Below are 12538 nucleotides of genomic sequence, written 5' to 3' on the forward strand. Positions count from 1 at the left end.
CCTTCTCATGTTTCTTATCTCTTCAATAGATGAGTCCAACCACTGTTTCAATGCTTTAATTTCTCATTCCGCATGGCATCCGAGGAAACCATGCAGTTTAATTTGTCATCCTTGGGTGCGTTTTCTTAGGCAGATTCGTTCAGCGAGTGAAAGTTGGAACAGCTTCATAGTTTGGCCTTATTTGTGCGCAGTTTTGCGGTTACACACGCGCAGAAGTTGAACACAAATGGGGTCAATTAGAACTTGCGGTTTAGGTTGGATAAGGTAGGAATCCACAACGTGTGCACCAGTCAGAGTCACGTGACTTGTGTCGGACTAACCAAGTCGGTGTGCGAAGCCTGCGACAGTACAGCAAGTAACTTCAAGTAATTATCATCTTGTGAACGAAACCAAGTACAGCGGTTATATCCTGGCTTCAGGTCCTTGGCCGTTCCCATCTAGGGCAACAATGCCTCGGCTTATTACCCTGAATATTCCCAAGCGTCGAGCCTAGAGAAGTGATGGAACTGATTTCGCGCAAGCATCGCCGTGTAGACCAAGCTGAAAAATGGCTACAGCTAACAGGCCAGATGCATATGGCATCTCGTGCGGACATTTTGTATATGCTTTCAATATCAACTGTTTAGTTGAGTCCATTGTCTCAACCGTAAGTGAGCTGGGATGTCGTTTCCACCGAGTTTACCTGCCACGTTAAATATTCTCACTATTGTACTCTACTTAGATGTATTCTGAGGTGTTTTAACGCCCACTATTACACTCTATTTGTGTGCACTTTACCTACACAGGTGTAAAAATCCATACTAGCATTCCACAGATTCCGGATTTTTAGTCCTTCAAAGTCTTTAGAGGTGACACTGCCCCCACACTGACCTAGCTAAATGGAAGTTAGCGCTGGCCAGCCATATGGTCCTGATGCATATCAATTCAATTTTTAATTTAACAACTATAGACCAGACATCACCAGATACTCTTCTGCGTATACCATGAGATTAAACTATTCCCTTGTACCTACTTGAGTTGACAACTGCGAGCGAACGGTTGAGCTTGCCGATGGCTTTAGAACCATCTACTCCTGCTCACCCGTCGTCCTCATTCCCCAGGCTTTACACCAGTTGCAAGCTGCTCAGTTTAGCTGGGTTTACTCAGTGGTCACTACTCAAAGAGGTTCGTTCGGAGAAGAGGGCTGTGTTTTGGGTACCTCCTCGGCACTGCTGAAAACGACTTTCATGCCTTGTCGCAAGAGTAGTTTAGAGGAGCTGACGGATAGATTGGTCGGTCGGTCAGTGCCATATTCGATAGCTTTAATCAAGGAACAGTCATCAACGTCAAAAATTTGATCCCTGTAATTTTGAAAATCTAAAAAATTTGCAGCAGCATTTATTCGAACTATCAGTTAGAAATGAGGATTTAATAGGAACAGAGCATCCCTATAACTATTGGGAACCAGTCAGCGCTGGTCCGTGTTGTGGAACATTAAAGACGACAAGCAAGTCACGGAGGAAATTCCAAACTATAGATTAACGGCAGAGCCATGAAGCCAATTCTTCCAGATCAACTTCCTCTGTTTGCTTCTCCAAAAACTCTTGGCACTTTGCCTTGAGCTTCGGACAAGTTAAAGTTTCAATAAATTCCCGCATTTCCTCCCTACTGAGCTTGTTGTCCTTGTTTTTGTCCGCTGTCTTCAGTAGATCCTTGATGTACGCCAAGCTGGAAGTGTAGAATGTGCAAGAAATCTGATTAACTCACGACAGCCTCGGTTTGTGGGGCAGACCAGCGGACTGTGATGACAATATGGAAAATCCACTAGTGAACTGACATCCTCTCAGAGCGGAATTGAGGGGAGTGGGTCCCCAACATGAGAAAACACCTGTTACAAGAAAAGTGGTCTCACAATGAAATAGCAAACTCATTCTCACTAGATTTTGTCTTTGCCATCCAGCAACATCCAATGACAGTTTACTCATCAGGATGTGTAAAAATGGAGGCCTCACTGACACGATGAAATCCAAACTGAATACCACAAAGTTTCCTAACACTAATCAATCTCTAAGTGGCTGGGAGGGGGAACATTTTCATAAGACGGGTGAAACTTTGATATGAGAGATAGCCACTGGAGCATTCAGTCAATACCTGACCATAGAGTAGCGGACTGTGATCATAATATGAAAAAATCCACTGGTGAACTGACATCCTCTCAGAGCGGAATTGAGGGGAGTGGGTCCCCAACATGAGAAAACACCTGTTACAAGAAAAGTGGTCTCACAATGAAATAGCAAACTCATTCTCACTAGATTTTGTCTTTGCCATCCAGCAACATCCAATGACAGTTTACTCATCAGGATGTGTAAAAATGGAGGCCTCACTGACACGATGAAATCCAAACTGAATACCACAAAGTTTCCTAACACTAATCAATCTCTAAGTGGCTGGGAGGGGGAACATTTTCATAAGACGGGTGAAACTTTGATATGAGAGATAGCCACTGGAGCATTCAGTCAATACCTGACCATGTGATGTGGTTTCTGCGATTGAAGGAAGAGTGATGCTTCTCCAAGTTGCTTCTTACGGTAGTATGTCGATGACCTCTCTGTGTTTCATGAGTGGCCTGACCTATCACTATATACATTGCAGTGTTAAGATGAAATCGGTTAACAAAATACTCTGGTGATCCCACGTTTTAACAGGCTTACCGCCTGATGTTAAAACCTGTCGGACTGCAGTCAATTTACTTAGAGGTAGTAAGTTCGGCAGTGTGCTTGAATTCGATCTACAACGTCGGCAGCCGAAGCCCTGAAATCCGTGCGCGCACTTGGCAGAGGTCGACTGACAGATACGCCCAGGTTGAAAGCTATCGAGAACGAAGTAGAGATAGCCTAACTAGATCGTGAACATTTTGAGCGTCATTCGTTTGAATTACAGAACGGTCTACGTCACAATTGGAATTTCTAGAAACCATGCACATTGGGGTCTTCTGTTGGATATGTAATTTCTAGGACCGCTAGTTGAGGACGTAGTTGTTTTCACACCCAAATTCGGGGCACTAGAAACGGGAGTTTTCAGTTAAGCTTTCCACATTCCTTTAGTCTGTCTGAATTAACAAGTTGATCGGTCGCATGATTAATATTCCACCCAACACCGGGAAGTACCTGTTCAGCCATTTTTGCGTCCAACCAACATCGTACACCCCTTCCGGATATGAATCTGAGTGAACTCTAAGTGAACAACTTTCCCAGGACATGCGTTAGCTACAGAACACGGTAAGGATGCGCCCAGACATGGGAAAATACATGTGCAGAGAGTGACGCATCCCCAAGGTCACCATCGGTACGACACGTCCGGAAAGCAGGTGCGTTGGCGGAGCTCACCAAACACGGCTTAGCAACACACGACCAGCCGAGTGGGCCTGAAGGTGCTCACGACCGGAACAGTGCCACTGGCTGTACAGAGCGAACAAGCGAATGACCATATTTGGCCATTTAGTCATCCTATATATTTACGCAGAAGCTCTGTATATTTTGTCCTGACAATACAGCCATGTCCGCGAGTTCTCTGTCTTCTCCTTATCGCGTAGTCTGGCAGGCTCAGTGCAGACGTAATCAATAGACGGCCACCCACGATACAACACACCCAAAAGAGCTAAAACAATGAATTTACCTTCAAATCACTACCCTAGTCAGGGAGGCCTATCGATACAGTAATGCAGCGGTCACTCCATCGTCCATTCAACCAACTTCGCTCGATTTGTTTGGTTCATCTGCACGCTGTGTTGGGCTTACCAATAGTGAGTGCTCCGGTTGTAACATAATTAACTTAGTAATCAGGTGTTAAGCATTAACAAATACCTGCAATATTTAGGTGCACCGTGATAAAACACATAAATAAACAAATTAATTAATTAATTAAATAAATAAATAAATAATAATGCGACAACAGGATAAAGTCAGCAGCGAGTTATCGTTTGAGGACGAGTGGTGAGAGTTCCTGACTGAATTTCCAAACGCGAGACTTGTTTTCTCGGCAGTTAGCTAATACGCGTGTTCTGTAATGATCTGTGGACTTTTGGAATCCAGCTGACTTCCTGAGGTTTGGGAGCGCGCGTGTGTACTGAGCCGAGTTGCATGCCTATTTATCGTGTGTAATGTGAGGAGAGGAGTGTCTACTTTTGTTTGATTGTTGCACAAACGTGAATTAAACTCGATCTGATGTTTTTGAAGGTCCTAAGCGTGACACGTGACGCAGGTGGTAGCCAAGTAAACAAAATGGACGGAAAATTTCAGTGTATATGTCATCGGTCAAGGTTGAACGGAGGTTACCTGATTTGGGTGTTTGTGACCCGTGATCTAGCTAGTGCGGATGCACCAAACAAATTAAGTGAACTTGGTTGAAGGAACAATGGAGTGGTCGCTGCAGTAAAGAACAGCCAAAAATGATGAGATAGGCCCGGGGATCATCAACATTTAACCGCATATTCAGGCCGGACTCCACCATGTATAATACAGGAGGCATACTTGCGTTAGTGTGTGAGTGTAGTCCAAGATAACTAAAGTCGACTGCTTAGCTGGTTGAACGAATCAAGCGATTTGGAAGCGGAATGTGTCTGATGTCACATGGGTTACTGCTTCGCGTTTCACGGAACTGCCCGAGCGGTTAGAATCTTCTCACTAGTTGTTTGCAATAAAATGAATAAAATTATTGTCAATTTCAAGTATTCTGTCCTTCTAGTTTTCATTCTTGAAACAAGGTAAAAATGCCACTCATTTCTGCCTACTTACCATTAATGAGTAACTCCTCTATTATTTACCTCAGAAAACCTTCTCACTTCACTAAGATGGGTGATTGATGAAAAAGTGATAGAGAGTCCTTACACCAATGGATTGTATATGTGCTTTTTACGTTTTTGGGCGGGATACATCACAATCCTTTTTAGTAATTCCATGCTTCCTGAGGGCTTTTTTCCAGGGCTAACAGCCTGATCATTTTATTATTGGTTAGTAGGTGGAACATGGGGATAAAGCTGATAAAATGTAAGATGAATGTCAATTTTGAGATAACATACTGATAAAGATGTATGTATTGTTGAGCTAAATGGGTTCTACAAGCGGACGATTCTCACCTTAGAGCTGAAACCGTTTCTAACTTTCATTATTTTATTAGTTAAATTGACTTGCCATTTTGGTCGAATTTGTCTCTGGTGTTTCTCATTTGCACTTGGAGCTGGAAGTGAATAGCGTATTATCACCAGTTTTAACTTTATATTAGGCTAAGAAATTCCCTTCTGTTCTAATTTGTGCTTTGAGGTGCATTTGTTGCAGTTTTCAAAGGTTTTCACACACTTTTGATGACGTAGAGGTCGATTCATTGTCATTATTGAAGGCAGATTTATGGTGGCCTTTTGTGGAATAGCTCAGAATAAAGAATTTGGAAGTACATAGTATGTAGCAAATACTATCGGTTGTAATCCACAGGTTTATCAGATGCCACTTCCAAATAAATCTGCCACATTATTGCATTTTCTAGTGACTTACTGAATGACATTAGGCTCCGTAATCGGGGGGTATAGGCCAACATTCGTTCACCATTGCGGGTGATTTGTCCGAATTTGCGTTATGGAACACTATTTTATTGGACGTGGTCATGATCTCCTTTTATTTCGGTAACAGCACATGTGCAGATTGCTAAGAATGTGGTGGGCAATTATTTTGAAGGCCGGATCCGGATAATCGAAATTTTAGTTCCCCGTTTTATCCATCTGGGTCTGAGTGTGATTAATCACACTGCTGATCAGCCACTCGTGGCCGCACGGTTAAGGGGTCAAACTCAGCCGGGAGGTCGCGGGTTCGAAACTCTTCGGAGTTTGGTGAGATGCGCACTGCTGATGATTCCCAATAAGGATGAAACAGCTGTACAGTGCTTCTCGGCTTTTCCAGCATAGATGGCTTTACTTACACGATGAAATCACCACAAAAATTTTACTTCTCTCAGTTGTAAGTGCATGTCGTCGGGATTCATTGAAGTAGTTATGCCAAAATCAAATCTAATGCCAGTAAGCTAAACTCAAGAAACTGAAACGGGAATGATACCCATGGCGGCATAATCGGTGTTCATCACGACAACAACGACAGACCTTCTGGGATAAACTGGCAACCCTCAAATACACTGCATCAATATTGCTCAATGACAAATATGTACATGTTTGCCCTGGACCAATTCTTTTGCCTCGGACCAGTATGTATAGGTGTGGTTTTGAATACCCTATTCTCTATCAGTGGTTTGTTTTGTTTTATGGTATCCACATTTAGAAGCGGCTTGTTTGTAGTCCTACTCACAACATCAGTGAATGCTGAAAAGCCTGATCAAAGAGTCTGCTGATGTCTGTAAAACATATTCCGGAATAACGGCCGTGCCAACATATCCATGCATCTGACTGCCTGATTACCGATTAACTGTCACTTTCTTGTTACTATTTAGCACATACTACTTAAATAACTTATTCGAAGGTGTTCCACGCCACTTTCAGAAAGCAGTCGGAGAAAGGAGCTCATTCGAATCACAACCCAATTCTCGTGTTTTCCCAAAGTGTCACTGTCAGGCCCGACCAGTGTGAAAGCAACATAGACGTACTTCTCGGATGACTCGTCTTTGTCTGATCATCATATTACCAGGGTTTCCCGTGGTGCTTACCACTGACCGAACAGACAAGACGGTTCGTTCAATCACCGAATATTTTGAATTTGTCCTCAGTAATTCATAACTGCTATTTTCGTTTCTATCTCTCAGAGATTCTTCTAAGATGTTGCATTTAATTCGTTCACGCTAACCTGTATACATTTGGGCCTTTGTTGGCACACAGGACTACAACTGATCTGAACATGGGTTCTTGCGCTTGTTGGGTACAGTGGGCGGATGAATAACAGACTTTCGAATTTTTGAACGATGCCATTAACCATGACCTCTCGCCTTCTCAAATCTTCCTAACTCCTGGTATCTGGATGAAGCTATATTTTTGGTTTATTCAGTCACAATTCCACGTCACGACTTATTATCTCCGAAAGTGGTCGTTGGCTTGCTCGCTGATCTGGGCAATTTGATTGCAAACGTTTCATCACCAATCGAGGCGACATCATCAGTGCGTTATTGTGGGAGCGCAGTGTGCGTAGCGGTGGGTTGGTGGTTGCCACAACCACCTAGGTTTCTTCGCTTCCTCCATATAAGACAACTGCCACTGTATTTTTCCAAGTTCCGAAAATGCCTGGGTTCCGCCTCCATACAGCTTCTCCCGCATCTCAGACCACTGGATAGCAATTCGTTTTGTCCGTCCCTTTGTGATGGGCTATTTGTTTCCATTCGAATAGATTGCCTTATTCCTATAAATTTCCTCGAGGTGACAGTGGTTGAGTATCACCCAAATGAGGCTTCGCGCGTCAAGTTGTGAACAGACTTTTGTCGCTTTGTGGACAACCTCTAAAATTCCGAATATGATATAATTTGGTGGTCTAAAGTAGCAGGCAAGGACACCTCTGTTCACGAAGGTCACGTACCTTGAACAGAACCTCGTATGCTCTTTATGGAATATACGCATACACTGGTAAGTGCGAACTCAAGTACCGTGGTAGTTTTCAACTTTTATTCACTCCCTGAAAGAGCCATGTTGTCCCATTTTCCTAAACCTTCCTACTGGATAAGGGGGCGAGAATATTAAAGATCCGGAAACGTTGGGTAACTATAACACTACTACTTTTAGAAACGGGAAAATNATATATATATATATATATATATATATGGAGTAAGTTGACCCGAACAAGTTACTTCGTACACATTTCCGACACTATCTAGTGAGCTTGGCAAATAAAGTTCTCGCATCAACAGTTGATGCCATGGTTTGGATATAAGTCATGAGCCGTAACGTAGGGCATGCGCTCAACGGCCGTTGGTCTGGTTCGTATGAGATTAAGTGATCCTAAAAGTATTGTGGGCCCAATTAGGGGGGGGGGAGAAATCATTCGATTGCCTAGTAATTATATGCTAACCTTCTCAGATCCTCATGTGACCACCTCACCAGATGACATCACGATAATTTTGAGTTTGGTCGAAAAGAGGTCATGAGAGACGCCATTTAGTCAACAGAAACCATACTCAAGCGCGATTGCATCACATTCGGCCGAAACCAGTCATGTCATGGACAAGGAGCAAGCCTTCACCCTCAAATATCGGGTACCTCTGAACCGATCACGACTGGTACGATCCAGACTACTATCGATCGCAGAGGCGATTGGAATCCGACTTCTGGATCCAAAAGAAACTTGTGCGACCTGTGAACTTGAATTGGCCTACGAAACATCCGGTCCCACAAGTCTGTTTGACATTGACGTCACTTACCTGATTCCGTGACCCATTAACCTATCCCTCATCCAACCCCCCTTCCTTTGATCTTTATTTCTGTAAAGTGTATGTAGCCCCGATCTTAACCTTCTCCACGTGATTTCTGCTACCATATAAATTTGTGATGTATCAGCCAAGAGTAACAATCACAGAAAACAAGCTTTGTTCGCTATCTTCTTCGTTCTCATGTTTCATAAAAATTGACTATTTGGTCAAGTAACTTATTTCTTGAAAGCGAATTCGAATGGGTTGTTCCTAAAATTCCAGCACTGTAGGAGACCAAGATGTGAACGATCTGCGCAAGCCTCATCCATTATACAGATTGATTCGGCTTGAGGAAAAGATTGAAAATCCTTCTGTTGAATTGCGTCTGATCACTGGGTTGTGACAAACTATCAATAAGCCAAACTTCCTCTATCATGAAATTTTCTTTCCCAACTTTATGGTAGGTAATTTAAGGAGTTTGAACAACCGGAACAGCCGCAAATCATCTGATTCGATAAATGGGACTCTGTTTAAATTGGGACGAGATGGCCGACGTGGTTAGAGCGCGAATTTACTGACCGGAAGGTCCATGGTTCGAACCCGACCTCTGCCTCTCGACTTCCCCTGTCTAGGCTTGGGCAACCTGGCAGTATCCCAGCCCTCATGCTTCCTGCGGGTGGCATGGTTGCTACGCGCCGGAAGGGTGTTACAGCTGAACGATTATATTATAATAATTATTATTAATCTGTTTAAATCACAGTCATTGAGTCACTGTCTTATTTTTATGATGCTCGGAATTCACTCCGAAGCGCTATATGGCGAAAATGGAAAATAACTTTCCTGAAAGCGCTGGGGGTTAGAGTTAAGGTTCACATAGATTGTCACACATAAATCAGTCAATACTCTTCCGCAATATGGGTGTTCATCCTGACCACTTTACCGGAATGGTGCGTTTGTCCCAAGAGAGAGAGAGAGTGATGGACTATTCTGTCGTAGTTTAGCTTAGCAACTGATTGGGCAACTGATCCGACTATCTGGTAAAAGCAGTCCGAATCAAATCCTATATATGTTTCCAAATCAATCGCCAAGCTCGGCGATCAGATCAGCAGACATCTGATCAGTTACCAACTAATGAACCCGACCTACCAACACATTACCATATGAACCGTATTTGCTGTTAGGAAAGCGTCCAAACTGCACCTCTACGTCTAGGAGTAAAATTGATAACGGAGGGTAGTAGGAAAGCTACTCCCTTTAAGATAGGTCTTCGGGCCTCATAGGATGAAATTTACCGTCCTTCGTCTCGCTCAAAAGGAGACTTCCGAAGACAAGCCCCTGTGTAATCCAGGTATTTTTGAGATTACTTTTAGAGACTGGCTTTAGTATGCATAGAGAGTTTCTTTGAACTTATATGCAGGTTGAACAAATCTGATTCAGGAGCGATATTCTTTATGACCGATGGCTGAACACCAACTTGATCTGGAGATAAAAGCCAAATGTTTTTCTAGTCCGGTCTGATTTACTTAGATGTTTTACACTAACGTTTAAATATTTCTTCAACTGATAGCAGTGCGGACCCCAGTAGACACCACAAATCACTCTTGAACAATGGAAAGGAAGTGGAACTTACTCAAACATGATGTAACTCTATTCCAGAAAGCCTACGATGGAGACAGAGACAATATTCTTCGGGGTAAACTTTCCGTTCATTTATTTATAGGGATGTGGGTAAAAACACGAGGGATGGTGAACATCGTCCAATCATAGGAACACTCAGGCTACCTTGGCCGATGTGCATTCCCAGCACAATTATTAAGGTTGTGTGGGAAAAAATCACGACCCATAACCCAGCTGTTGACTGACTATTTTACTCTCTAATTGTCGCTGTGCCATTTCGACTTAAATGTACTTTGAAGCGGTACTTTTCTGTGGTGGTGGTGGTGATTGTGTGTGAAAGGGATTCATGCCTTGCAGAAAATCTCAACAGGAGAAATTGAATAGTTTTGTTTGTACAATTGATAGTGGGTGGATTGACTGGAAATCCTCTGGTTCTTTGCTATATCAGCGGCCTTACTGGACAAATGTCTTCTGCAGACTCGTTTATATCCGAAGGAGTTAACTGAATGAATTTATCGAAATCGGTTTGTTCTCAGAAGAGGTTGACTGTGATGGGGGGCAGACCGTTGCACTAACTTCTACAATAAGTTCAGGCCATGACATAGTACAACGTCACTGTTCATGATGTTACTGCATGACCTACTTCCGGTAAATTTGAACATTCTGAAAACCGTAAAAATCTCGGAAGACATGACATATCCAGTACAAATAATGATACTGTACGACTTCAGCCGACGGAGTATCGCAGAATCATTCTTCACTCCTGGAAGTGCAGGCCCCAACACATTCCGGTGCAGTGTAGACATAGTAAATGTTTCAGGGACCGCTAGTATGAACATCCTGAAGCTCTCAGACGCAAAAATAGTATGAGTTGTCAGTATTACAATCTGAACAGTTTGCCAAAATGGGCGTCTGGACAATACCTGCAATCAAAGCGTTCTGTTCCTTTGTGCCATCAACGAGGTTTCGTAGCAGTCTTGTGAACTTGGCGCACTACTTTTTCACCATCTCTAACACTCTCTCATTCAACCTGTGCGTCATTATTACAAAAAATAACGTTATCAAGAGCACAAAGTCAAAAGTTGATTGTTTTTAGATCTCGTTTTCAGCTCAGCACATAGCGAGCGGTCTAAATAATGCTGATCGTCAAAATGGGTAGAGCACATCGGTTCGATAGTTAGAATAAACGAGGAAAAACACAAAACAACTAAATGGATAGACAAGCAAACTTCCACAATCACAAGCTAACCTAGAAATTTGTTGAGTTATTCGGTCTGGCAGTGTGTACCACATGACCAAGACAAGTCCAAAGTTTGTTTCAGTAGCATTTCACTGCAAAGTATTACATAACTCGACTGATTCAGCTGCTGCTAAACGACGCTTTTGGACCATTACCTATCGGCAACCAGTCAGCTTTCCAGAGTGAATCGGCAGTGTGTACCACATGACCAAGACAAGTCCAAAGTTTGTTTCAGTAGCATTTCACTGCAAAGTATTACATAACTCGACTGATTCAGCTGCTGCTAAACGACGCTTTTGGACCATTACCTATCGGCAACCAGTCAGCTTTCCACACCGGCATTCCGTCATTTTAGAACTCAGGATGCACAGTCCCGCATACAGTACCCCAGTTTTACAAAATACCTTGCTAATTGCAAGGATGAAGAGATCCTCGATCCACGGCCACCTATGATGCCGTGGCTGATCACTTAGATGTAGCCTAACATCAATGTGCACACGCTCTATAGGCCTAGGGGATATTCTATTCTTACTGACTATAACCATATCTGTGTTTGCTGACCAGATGGCTGTTCCGTCTTTCGTCTAGGTTGGTTTCATTTCATTTCATGTCTGGGTCACGCAGTGAATTCGATAAATTAATCAAATCAAAGGTGACCAATTTCTTCTGCATGGCTGTGTACCTAGCATCAAGACTGTTCGGAAAGTAATACCGCCAATTTGGGATTCGTACAGGTCTTAAGCAGCAACCATAGATGGTGTTCCAAAGCCAGATTTCCTGCTGCACTGATATCACACGACTGCAGTTTGGCGAACTTATAAGCAGGCTGTTAGTTCCACCAAATTCAACGTGAATAGCCGATTGCCTAGAATTCTCAAACTAGATCAACATCACAAACGAGGGATTCAGCTGGGTTCCAGGTGAGTCTCTCGAAAGACCAAATTAGTTTGCATATGAGTGTATATTCGCTAATTTCGTGCAATTTGGTTTCAAGTAGAACATAAAGTTGACGGAAACCCGGGGACTGTGCCTACCCGACGAGCCCCAAAAAGGGCGGAATCGGTGAAAGGAAGAAGGCCTTCGCTGCGGAGTTATTTATTCGGAAATGCCAACTGACCGGTTACAGACCAGTGAACAAGGAAGCAAAACTCTAATCTGCATCTTAGTTACAAAAACTGGACACAGATCTTCTCCCGAACGAGTCTTCCTCGAGATTCATTGCCTCCAAGCATTCGTCGGTCAAATAAAAGCAAGCGTTACAAAGTGGCCCCGCGAATTCCGCAACAGAATTCCATTTTTCAATCGACGCAAAGCGAA

The 12538-nt window shown here is 43.1% G+C and overlaps 1 protein-coding gene across 1 annotated transcript in view; it reads right to left on the bottom strand.

Annotated features, from left to right (window-relative positions):
* Window positions 1–1365: 1365 nt before the first annotated feature.
* Window positions 1366–12538, bottom strand: part of T265_09307 (hypothetical protein) — a gene marked incomplete at both ends in the record, with an annotated part of 30778 nt that continues 19605 nt past the window's right edge. The window contains one exon of the mRNA XM_009175336.1: window positions 1366–1707. Within this exon, the coding sequence (XP_009173600.1) occupies window positions 1518–1707 (190 nt within the window). The remainder of the gene's footprint in view (window positions 1708–12538) is intronic.

This window comes from Opisthorchis viverrini (assembly GCF_000715545.1).
Source record: "Opisthorchis viverrini unplaced genomic scaffold opera_v5_273, whole genome shotgun sequence".
Taxonomy (NCBI): Eukaryota; Metazoa; Platyhelminthes; class Trematoda; order Opisthorchiida; family Opisthorchiidae; genus Opisthorchis; species Opisthorchis viverrini.